The sequence below is a fragment of the Hemitrygon akajei genome, chromosome 22 (genome assembly GCF_048418815.1).
Source record: "Hemitrygon akajei chromosome 22, sHemAka1.3, whole genome shotgun sequence".
In the NCBI taxonomy this organism is placed as follows: Eukaryota; Metazoa; Chordata; class Chondrichthyes; order Myliobatiformes; family Dasyatidae; genus Hemitrygon; species Hemitrygon akajei.
Window position 1 is genome coordinate 40,449,212 of NC_133145.1, and position 12,306 is coordinate 40,461,517.

The 12,306-nt window shown below is 42.3% G+C and overlaps 1 protein-coding gene across 32 annotated transcripts in view; it reads left to right on the forward strand.

Moving 5' to 3' along the window:
• The window catches only part of rbfox3a (RNA binding fox-1 homolog 3a), a 1,515,582-nt gene that overhangs the window by 1,388,766 nt on the left and 114,510 nt on the right, over positions 1 to 12,306 (forward strand). For 30 of the 32 annotated variants that reach the window (XM_073026039.1, XM_073026046.1, XM_073026052.1 and 27 more), the window contains one exon: positions 11,199 to 11,339. In XM_073026039.1, coding sequence (XP_072882140.1) covers positions 11,199 to 11,339 — 141 coding nt within the window. The remainder of the gene's footprint in view (positions 1 to 11,198; positions 11,340 to 12,306) is intronic. The other 2 variants (XM_073026033.1, XM_073026065.1) reach the window with 1 other exon arrangement.

The following is a 12,306-nucleotide window of genomic DNA, read 5'->3' on the forward strand; positions in this document are numbered from 1 at the left end:
GAATGGGACATTGGAAAAAAAAGTTGAATTTCCCCATGGGGATGAATAAAGTATCTATCTATCTATCTATCTATCTTAACTCCTGAAGTTTCATTGGTCTAGAAATTGTAGCTAGTAGCAAGTGATCAGGTTCATAATGCTTATGAATACACAAGGCCAGTATCAGCTAACAGTCTGTGAATGTGAATCCCAATCAAGAATGTGAGCATACGTAACTTAAAAGGGAGCTTAGCTCTGTCCAATATGCTGAGTTTCAGGTGAGGGAGTGCAGCTGCCACAGAGGTATGCATTTGCCCTATCAGTGAAAGTAGAACATCCATGCCAGGACCAAGGGTTTCCTGGTGAATATTTATCACAGAACCAACACTTAAGACTAATTATCAGAATTTTTTTATTGCCATCTTTTGGAAAATGAATACAACCACAGTTGCTCTTGATTAAGTGGAAAATGCTCTGGTTATGAAATGTGCTATGGCAGCATTGTTTCTTTTGCCATTTCACTCTCTTTAGTAAGTACTTCCAAGGGCACCTTTCACATACGCTGCCTTACGTTCTGGCCCTAGCAAGTCTTGGAGGGGGGAATGCATCTTTTGTCAATGACAGCAAGCGTGCGTGATGGCATTAGCCATTAGCTGTATTCTGCTCTGCGCATTCAGATGCGCTGAAGTTACTGGCAGCTGGAACATTGTGGATGGTTTTGTTTTCTCTCAGCTGTCACGGTAGTACTCAGTTTGAATCCTGAACAGCATCATGTCAGTAGAAGGAAAATTAAACTATCCAATCTTCTAAGCAGTCTGTGACTCAAATTCCGAACTGCAGAGTAAAAGAGATAAACACCTCCGAAGTCTGATTGTAACAATCGGGACTTATGTGACACGAGTATTTTGTTTGCAAACGGTACTCAAGTGATGCTCAACAAAATACCAAAACTGACAGCGGAGAACTTTTTAAAGTGAAGAAAATAAATTAAACTAAACAATGCAGGAAGGTCAGAAATTGCTGTGAGATTTTCTACTGCTGTAAAACTTTGCAGAGTAGTTTCTGGTTAGCAATAGTTACAAAGTTTGCAGTCGGCTAATAGGAATCTAGGATTTTAAAACTGAAGATGCTTGAAAAGGTCAGCAGAAAGTAAGAAACACAAGCAGGAGTGGACCATTTAGACTCCTATACCTGCTCTACTGCCTGTTCATATTTTACCTCAATGCCACTTTCCTGTACTGATCCCATAGGCTGATTCCTTTAATATCTGAATACCTATTGATCCGTCTTGAACAGATTCTAATAAAACGTTGGATCTGTTACATGGAAATATTAAAGATGCCTACAGCTCCACAACACGCCCCCCTTTTGGAGGATCAGATCACAATCTAGTTCACCTCATTCCCTTGTAAAAGCCCAAAGTACCGCAACAGCTAGCTACCACCAAGTTAGTAAGGAAATTGTTTCCAGAGGCCACAGAGGCCTTGAAGGGCTGCTTTGAGGTTTCTGGCCAGAATATGCTTTGTGAACCATATGGGGAGGAGATTGGCGGACCTACTGTTTGCATCACTGGCTACATCAACTTCTGTGGTGGTGTGCATCAATAACTCATTCTGAGACGTAAGAAGCGAGATATCGGCTTTTATTGACTGGAAGAATGAACAACACTACATCCTGGAGAATGAGGCCGGGCACAGGCCTCAATCGCCTTTATACAGGGGTCTGTGGGAGGAGCCACAGGAGCAGTCCAGACAGGTATATGTAGTTCACCACAGGTGGACATTGTAATACAAGGACTATTCACTGCTTCCCTAACAACAAACCATGGGTCACCAGTGATCTCAAAGCTCTTCTCAACCACAAAAAAAAACAGATCCTTTAGATCAGGAGACGGGGAGGAATTGAAACATGTGCAGAGAGAGGTAAAGCAGAAGATCAAGGTGGCTGAAGAGGAATATAGGAGAGAGCTGGAGAACAGAGTAGCACACAGGAGGTATGGAGGGGCATGAAGAACATCACTGGTTTCAATCAGCCTAACTGTAGAGCTTCGCAATGCAGCCGTGAAGGGGCAAATGAGTTAACCCAATTGTTCAATACGTTTGACAATTACCCTGCTGTTCACACACCCCCCCTCAGCACACCAATCCAGGTGCCGAGGCACCCAGTGCTCCCTCAGCACCCACACCTCCCCTCCGCCCTCCTCCCCCTCCAGCTCAACATGTGGACAAACAACATAGGCTACCACTGTCTACATCCCCTCCTTGCCCTGCACCTACCATCCCACACCTCCACATACCAACTGCTATCGTCCCAATCTTCAGCTCCCCCAGTCCCCACCCTCCACCAACTTCCCAGACATCACCGACTCACCCTCACTACTGAGCAGGCGAGAAGGGCTCTGGTGAACCTCAGGCACAGCAGAGCATTGAAGGTCCTGAAGGAGTGTGCTGAGCAGCCGTGTGGAGCTCTCCAGTGCATTTTCATTCTGAGTCTCACCCTGGAAAGGGTGACGACTGTGTGGAAAACATCGTGTGTGGTCCCAATACCCAAGAAGGGCTAACCGACAGTCTTGAATAACTACCGTCCAGTGGCCCTGACCTCACATATCATGAAGACCCTACAGAGGCTGGTCCTGGCTCACCGCTGACCCCTGGTCAGATCAGCCCTCAATCCCCTGCAGTTTGCCTACCAGGGGCACATTGGAGTCGACGATGCTGTCATCTACCTGCTGACAGAGCCTACTCCCATTTAGATAAGTAGGGCAGCACTGTGAGGATCATGTCTTTGATCTCTCGAGTGCTTTCAATACCATACAGCCCTCATTGCTGGGGGAAGAACTCCATTCAATGCAGGTTGGCACTTCCATTGTATCCTAGATAATGGACTACTTGACTGGCAGACCACAGTTTGTGCGGCTTCAGAGCTGTGTGTCAGACATGGCTATAAGCCCCACAGGGGACTGTATTAGCTCAATTCCTGTTTACCCTGTATACCTCGGAATTTAGATACAACACTGAGTCACGTCATCTGCAGAACTTCTCTGATGACTCAGCAATAGTTGGGTGTTTAAAGGGAGGGTGGGAGGATGAATACAGGGCCCTGGTGGAGGACTTTGTCAAATGGTGCAAGCTGAATCATTTGCAGTTCAACATCGGCAAGACAAAGGAGATGGTGATGGACTTTAGGAAGACTAAGCCTGCACGGCTCCCTGTTACTATTGATGGTGAGGACGTGGATGTGGTGAGGAACTATGAGTACCTGGGGGTGCATCTGGATGACAGACTTGAGTGGAGCACCAACACAGAGGCTGTGTACAAGAAGAGCCGGAGTCACCTCTACTTCCTGAGGAGACTGAGGTCTTTTAGAGTATGCAGGCCTCTCTTTCTCATGTTCTACCAGTCTGTTGTTGCCAGAACAATCTTCTATGTGGTGGTGTTCTAGGGAAATGACATCAACACACATGATGCCAACAGGCTCAATAAACTGATTAGAAAGGCTGGCTCTGTTATAGGAGTCAAACTGGACACGTTGGAGGCTGTGATAGAACAAAGAACTCTACGGAAAATGTTGGCAATTCTGGACAATGTTTCTCACCCTCTGCATGCCACCTTGGCTGAACAGAGGAGCACTTTTAGTCATAGACTAGGACAACAGCATTGTTCCAAAGAGCGCTGTATGAGGTTATTCTTACCCTTGGCCATTAGGCTGTATAATGAGTCAACCTATAACCAGGGAAGTGATGATGCCCTCCTATTAAGCTGTTCGAGGTAACTTTTTTTTTAACTTCACTTCTAACATTTGTATATCTGTGTATCTGCACTTGTAATGTTACTGTGACACTGCAATTTCCTTTGGGATCAAGAAAGTATCTATCATTCTACCTATCAACTAAACAACCATAGCCCACTTAAGTAGAACATTCCGAAGTTCCCTAGTGTTCTGGGTGAAGATATTTCCTCTCAGATCAGATCCTTATTCTAGGACTGTGATATTTGATTCTAAACACCCCATCCAAGGGAATCATTGTAATTGTATCCAACCTGTCAAACTCCTTAAGAATTATGTACATTTTAAAGGGATTATCTCTCATTCTACTAAACACCAGAGACTATAGAGCCAGTTTCCTTAATCTCTTTTCATATGACAAATTTACCATTCTAGACATCAATCCAGTGAGCCTTTGCTGAATTCCCGCAACTGCAAGAATTTTCTTTCGTTGGTAGGAAGACCAGACCTTTACACAATATTCCAGCTGAAGTCTCATCAGGTCTCTTTATAATTGGAACAAGATATCTCCATTCTTATGTTCAAACCATCCTTCAATAAAAGCCAGTACATACACTCAATGGCCACTTTATTATATACTTCTGTACACTTGCTTGTTAATGTAAATATCTAATCAACCATTCACGTGGCAGCAACTCAATGCAAGCAGACATGGTCAAGAAGTTCAGATGCTGTTCAGAAAAACATCAGAGTGAGGAGGAAATGTGATCTAAGTGACTTTGACCATGGAATGACTGTTGGTGCCAGACAGGGTGGTTTGAGTATCTCAGAAACTGCAGATCTTCTGGAACTTTCATACACAGCAGTCTCTAGAGTTTAGCGAAAATAGCGCAAAATCAAAAGACATCTGATGAGCAGCAATTCTGAGGGTGAAAATGTCCTGTTAGAGAGCTCCGAGGAGAATGGCCAAACTGGTTCAAGCTGACAGGAAGGTAAGAGTAACTCAAATAACCACGCACTACAACAGTTGGACACACCATGTTGAACATTTAAGTGGATGGGCTACAGCAGAAAAAGCACACAAACACACACTCAGTAGCAACTGTATTAGTTTTGCCTTCTAGCTGCTATACTTGCATGTAATTTGTCAACAACCTTTCAAATTCTTAAAATGTCAAAATGCCCCACATTTCTGTTTTTGATTCCAAAGTGGATGATGTCATATTTTTCCATATTATATTCTAGCTACTTTGTCCTTGTCCATTCACTTAACCTGATTATACTCCCCTAAGACCTTTACATTGTTTCTTTTCAGGAAGCATGCTCAGTGTTATCAGGTAGCATCTATGGTGAGAGGAACATTCCACAGTGGAAAGTCTTCAGCCTGACATGTTGAATCTGATTCTTTCCCCACAGAAGTAGTCTGATCTACTGAGAATCTCCTGCATTTTCTCATTTTGCTTATTTCAGCTTTTGAGCATCTGCTATTTTTGGCTTTTCTAGCACACCAGAATCTTTCTTTTCAATGCAAGAAATCCCTTTGAAGAAGTCCCATTTGGTGTTTACAATGGCCCCCAATGTTTTTACAGTGTTTACAATGTTCTTTCCAGACTCAAGGGGTAGCATGAGCACCCACACGTGCCTCAGCTATGCATGCCTTTTCATTGAACAGTCCATGTTCCAAGCCTTCCCAGTAATGCTCCGCAATTCTTCCTTCGCTTCATTGATGACTGCATTGGTGCTGCTTCATGCACCCATTCTGAGCACATCAATTTCATCAACTTTATGTCCAACTTCCGCCCGGCCCTTAAATATACTTGATCCATTTCTGATACATCCCTCCCCTCTCTTGAACTCTCTATCTCCATCTCCGGAGACAATTTATCTACCGACATCTTTTGTAAACCTACCAATTCCCCTGGCTATATTTCTTCCCACGCTGTCTCCATAAAAATACCATTTTTTCAGTTACTTTATCTCACTTTGTCTCTTTTCTCAGTTACTTTGTCTCTGCTATATCTGTTTCCTTTCCAGGACATGTCCTCTTCTTCAAGGAACCGGGTTTTCCTTCCTCCACCATTGATGTTTCCCTCACCTGCATCTCCTCCATTTCTTGGACATCTGCACTCACCCTATCTTCTCGCCGCCTTACCAGGAATAGAGTTCCTCTATTCTTCACCTACAAACACCACAAGCTTCTTCATCCAACACATCAACCTCCACCATTTCCAATGGGATCCTACCATCTAACACAACTTTACTAACCCCCCTCCACTTTCCACAGGGATCACTCCCTCCGTAATTCCCTTGGCTATTCATCCCTCTACCCTAATTTTCTTCATGGTGCTTATCCCTGCAAGCAGCCAAGGGGCCACACCTGCCTTTTCACCTCCTCCCTCACCTACATTCAGGGCCCCAAACAGTTGTTCCAGGTAAGGTAATAGTTCAGCTGTGAATCTTTTGGGGTTGTCTATTGTATCTGGTGCTCCTGAAACAGCCTCCGCTACATCGCGGAGCTGCTTTGTCGAGCACCTCCGCTCCATACACCAAAAGTAGAATTTCCTACAGGTCAACCATTTCAATTCCTATCCCCATGCCAATTATCATATGTCAATCTATGGCCTCCTCTTTTGCCACAGTGAGGCCACTCTCTGGGTGGAAGGGCAACGCCTAATATTTTGTCTATGTAGCCATCGACCTGGTGACATGAACATCGACTTTTCCTTTCAGTTAAAGAAATTCCCTCGTCTTTCCCTCATCGACTATTTCCCACTCTGGCCTCTTACCTCTTCCCTTTCTCCCATGGTCCACTCTCCTCTCCTATCAGATTACTTCCTCTCAGCCCTTTACTTTTCCCACACACCTGGCTTCATCTATTATCTTCTAGCCTACTCCCCCTCCCCCTAACGTTTCATTCTGCCATCTTCTCCCTTTCTTTCCAGTCCTGAAGCAGGGTGTCAGACCAAAACGTCAACTGTTTATTCATTTCCATAGATGCTACCTGAACTCCTGAGTTCCTCCAGCATTTTGAGTGTGTTCCTCTGGAATTCTCAGCATCTGCAAACTCTTTTGTGTTTATAATGTTCTTACTCTCCTTATTAACCGATCCTGAGTGCCATGACAATTTTTAGGATTTTCTTTTAGCGCCCATCACCCCCTTAGCAGTTGGCCTTGCTATTTTGCTGTTCCAGCCACTCCCAGAATTGACCAACAAGGCCCTGAGCAGTGATAGGCCCTCAGACAACATACACAGGGACTATGGTTGGACAGTCTGACAAAGCTGTCAGCAATTGTGATTATCTCTAATATTTAGCAACATTTAGCAATATTAAAAATAAAACAATCTAAACTTACTTCAAATATTAAAAGGTGAAATTGAATAAAAATGCCCCAAGAACACTATGAACTAATTAGGGATACTAAAAGATGCATTGATAATCAAAATAAAACTGACATTCTGACTTTTCTTGTTTGAAACCCCATTGAGACGAATGCAGCAGCTTTAACCTGGTGCAGCGTATGGGAGCAGATTCCCAGCATAAATAAACGTACGCTCCATTGTTTGACTCCATGCAGAGTCTCGCAACGACAAGGAAATCACAAGTAGAGCTTGGCTGGTGAATTCCTTCCTTCTGCATTTGCTGGCAAGACCTGACAAACTCCAGGCCATTGGGAACATAAGGTTGATAATATGATATAATATAATAGGACATAGGCCCTTCGGCCCACAATGTTGTGCCAACATTTTAACCTACTCTAAAATCAACCTAATCATTCTCTTCTATGTAGCCCTTCACTTTTTCTATCATCTGCAGTATATGCCTTCCATCTAAGAGTTTCTGAACGATCTCTAATGTATTTGCCCCTACCACTACCACAAGGCGTTCCATGCACCCACCTCTCTCTGTGTAAAAATCTTACCTCTGACATCCCCCTGTACTTTACTCCAATCACATTAAAATTGTGTTTTCCACTCCAACCCCCCCGTCCCCCCGTCCCCCCGTCCCCCCCTCCGTCCCCGTCAGTTATTTCTGCTCTGGGTATAAGTCTCTGGCTGTCCACTCTGTCTATGCCTCTTATCATCTTACAATTAATCCAGGCTTTCTCACATTACTGTGCATCAGTATTATGTGACTGAGCAGTATAGCACAAGGGCCAGACCTTGCTTATCACTGACAAAAACACCAAGTATGAACCTTTGAGGATCCCCTGATATCCATTTGCTCAATACCTCCACCCACTAACTCATCCCACAACATCCCCCACCACCACTACATTACCATTTCCATTCATGTTCAGACACTACTGTACCAAGCATCACTTTATGAACATACTATCAATCTATTGCTCTCTTATGTATTTACATTTATTGTGTTTTTTTAAATTATTGTGTTCTTTATTTTATTGTGGGTTTTGTTGTGCTGTATTGGATCCAGAGTAACAATTATTTCTTTCTCCTTTACACTTGTGTACTGGAAATGACATTAAGCAATCTTGAATCTTAAAAAGACTTGGTCAAAGAGGGAGGTTTTCAGGAGAATACCAAAGAATGTGTAAGGATTGGACAAGGGAGGCTTTGGGAGAGATTGGTCATAGCTGCTATTGTTGGAGAATTGAAATCTGGAGATTAGGTATGAATTGTCAGAAATTAGAAACGCCAAAGGAGATTATGGAGACAAAGAAGGATGAGGTCACACAGTGATTTGAAGCTTCTGTCTGGTTTCAATATGGTTCTCTCAATTCAGTAGGCAAAAGGGGTTAATGAAGGCAGAAGGATTAATTTGGTTAGGCATTTAATTACTAGTTTAATTAGTTTGGCACGACATCCTGTGCAGTACTGTGCAATGTTCCAGGTACTGTGCCATTATGTTTGATTATGTGGAAGTTTTTTTTGGGTTATGGTTTATTAGTTAAAAGTAATGATTTCCACAACATGAATGCTAAAGATATTAGCATTATAATTGTGGAAGATTGACTTTATTCGAGTAATATGTGGTACAGTTTTGTTTTACTGGTTAATTTGTTCTGCTTTTCCCAAAGAAATTGAGGAAGGGAATGAGAACAGCAATATGAATCCTGGTCACCTGGTGCATCTGGTTGTGGCTATGCATGGTCCTTAAGTAAAGCAATATTTATGTGGGTGTTGTCACATTGTTCTAACGGACATAGCGATTGCATAAGGAATATTTTAGGAACTGGGGAGTGACACTTTGTTTTGGGCACATGAATGATTTCAACCAGCACAACAGACCAGTAAATGAACGACAATTTAACTTGTTGAGTGTGATCACCAGACAAAAAGTATTACTTTAGAACAAATAAACTTTTCTCGGGCTTCCAGCCGGGTACAGGTATCGATTATAACCGATGTTTCGATGACAAACTCCGCCATCTTCTTCAGGGATGATGTCTGGGTTTGGCATCGAATCGTCGGTTATGATCGATACCTGTACCCAGCTGGAAGTCCAAGAGGAGTTTATTCATCATATATGCCAGGAAAGCACTAGATCCTATTTCTTTAGAATATTCTTAATTCTTTCCATCAATTTCTGGTAGGTCAAAGTCACAAGTCTTTGCATTCTGGTTAAAAATGGAACAATTATTTTCACATAATCACAGTGGTCATAAGCAGCCAACTTTCTGGGCTGGAATATCCAACAAAGTGCTTCCCAGTTTCTTAACAGAGATGGAAAACTGTTGGTTGCTTGGAGACACCTGGCAACTCTGCCAAACACTCTATCCCTGGAAAATCCTTCAATGTACCTGACTTATCGGTGTATGTAGAACATTATGTGCCTGGTCCTTATTGGCACTAATATTGACAGTCCCCCCAGAATTGTTTATTCTATCTTGTCGATAAGTCCTGGCTCCAGAATTCTCTTTATTTTCAAAGAAGGTAGGAATAAAAATACACTAGGGTTTTGCAAAAATGTGTTTACATATTGATTGTGGCTTTAGAAGCTAAAGAATATTGAATTACATCAGGACACAGATTCAGGAATCAGAAAGTTTGTTTAATGTTTGCAAAATAGCAATGCAAGATTATAATATCACTCACATATATATTTCTGTGTGTATGCAGCAACTAGATCTGTAGGTCTGAAATACAAACAGGGTATTTCTGCAAACTATTCCTGCAAGCAAATGCAAGACCAAAACAGTGGCAATGCCAGGTGGTGAGTGAAGACATATTTACTGAGCGGCCACTTTATTAGGTACCTCCTATATCTAATAAAGTAGCCATTGAGGGTATGTTCATGGTCTTCTGCTGCTGTAGCCCATCCACTTCAAGGTTCGAACTGTTGTGTGTTCAGAGATGCTCTTCCACACACCACTATGGTAATACTTTGTTATCTGAGTTATTATAACCTCCCTGTCCACTAGAACCAGATTGATCATTCTCCTCTGACCTCCTCAATAACAAGCCATTTTCCACAGAGGACTGCCGCTCACTGGATTTTTTTTTTTCTTCACACCATTCTCTGTAAACTTTAGAAATTGTTGTGCATGAAAATCCCAGAAGATCAGTAGTCTCTGAGGTACTCAAACCACCCTGTCTGGCACCAACAATCATTCCACAGTTAAAGTCACTTAGATCACATTTCTTCCCCATTCTGATGTTTGGTCCGAACAACAACTGAACCTTTTGACCAAGTCTGCCTGCTTTATGCATTGAGTTGCTGCCACATGATTGGCTGATTAGATATTTGCATTAATGAGCAAGTCCATGGGTGTACCTAATAAAGTGGCTGGTGAGTGAGTTATCAGGAAAGACATGAAAAGTAATGTCACAATATGTAGATCAGGAACAGGAACACCCTAATGATCTTCACCAATCAGTTACAACCCTGGGTATATTTAATGACTGCACACTCCAGAAGTACTTTACAGGTTGCAAAACATTCATGCAAGTTACACTTTAGAAAGGCTTCACAGGTAATTTCAACAAGAAACTCCTTTATACTTTGTAATTGAACATGCAAGGCCACTTCGTAATTGAACATGATACTCCACCTCATCCAAGTGCCATACTAAGTCAGAGACTCTCTCGCATCCTTAGGTCTCGCCCAGCCAGAGATACCTTGCAACTTACCAAATGCTCCACTAATTCCTCACTCACAGTTCCCGATGAGGGATTTGCTTCACTGGCAAGGAGCAACCAGTGAGTGATTCCACCAGTTCAGGCAATTTATGACCTCGATAAAAAGTACCGGTAAATGATTCCAAGTTGGTGGGTTGGACGCTCTTTTCCTGTACTTTGCATGTAAAGTTATTCCTTATAAAACCTGTAATGACATATGGAGTTAGTTTACGGGTAATCTGAACTCAAGTTGCTCTTTTCTGCGTTCCCTTGGGTGATACCACACTGTACAAGTTCCATCGCATTAACAAAATGAGAATGTCTGACCTGACCGAAGCGGACTTCCATTTTTGCCATGCTTTGTGTGTGACTTGCCTGTTGTTGTTATCTTTTGCCTTTGCTATTCTCTCAGCAGACAGATGAAGCCGCACAGACAGATTCGTCACAGCAGCTACAGTCATCAGAGACCACAGAGAAACAGCAGCCCAAAAGGTTACATGTCTCTAACATTCCCTTCCGATTCAGAGACCCTGACCTGCGACAAATGTTTGGGGTAGGTGCAGAGTTTTTAATCCTTGAGTTTAGTAACTTCGAGCTCAGCTATGTTAAGTATATTCACTCTCATTTGCCATTCTAAATCAAATGAATTGGAACCAGGCAGCACCATCTTTATTGACTTAATAGTTTACAGAATAGTTGATTGACTGCAATTTTACAGGAGAAAGAGATGGTAGCAGTTTATTGCAGCATTCTCAGCACACTTCAAATGCAGCTTTAATTAAGGATTTTGTATTTAACTCCAATCTTTCCAATCATGTGCTTTGAAGAAGCTATATTGCTTAGTTTGGCAATTGTTCAGCTGCCAATTTACAGAATAAAAATGTGCTTAAAACTATTGCTTTAATTCAATGTGGAGCAGGGCACCTGCCTTCTAGTAGGGCTGGCACTTTGAACTACTGGGAGTTAAAGCACGTCCAGCACCGTGTTCTTGCTCATTTATACCCAAACCCTCTCTCTCAAGCGGTGCATAGTTCAGTTGCAGAAGATGGCTTGCTTGATAGTGAAAATCACTGACTGAATCAAGAAACAGATGCTTCCTGTCCAGAAATGGCTGTCTTGTGAATCTGACTTCCTGTTCCCTTATGCAAAAAATTGAAATAATAATGTATTTTTAAATATCACAGAAGTGTTCATCTGGTTTAAAAATACAAGGACATAACTTACATTTGTTGAATTCAATGCCCCAAACACCTAACCGAATAATTTTTACAGAGATCTAAGTTTACATTGCAGAACCATGGTACAAAAAGAATAGAGGGGTGGATTTTCTAATTAATAGGTCTATTAATGAAGTTTCTTAGCCATTCTCCTACAGCTATTGTTACACGTGTCACTGGAAACTTGAAACATGACAAGCAATATCCACTGCACCATTACTTCTGTTTGGCCAGGGCTTCAGATGAAATTTGGTCTTGTATACCAAGCTTGATACAATTGGCCTGCAGTCATCAGCATGCTGA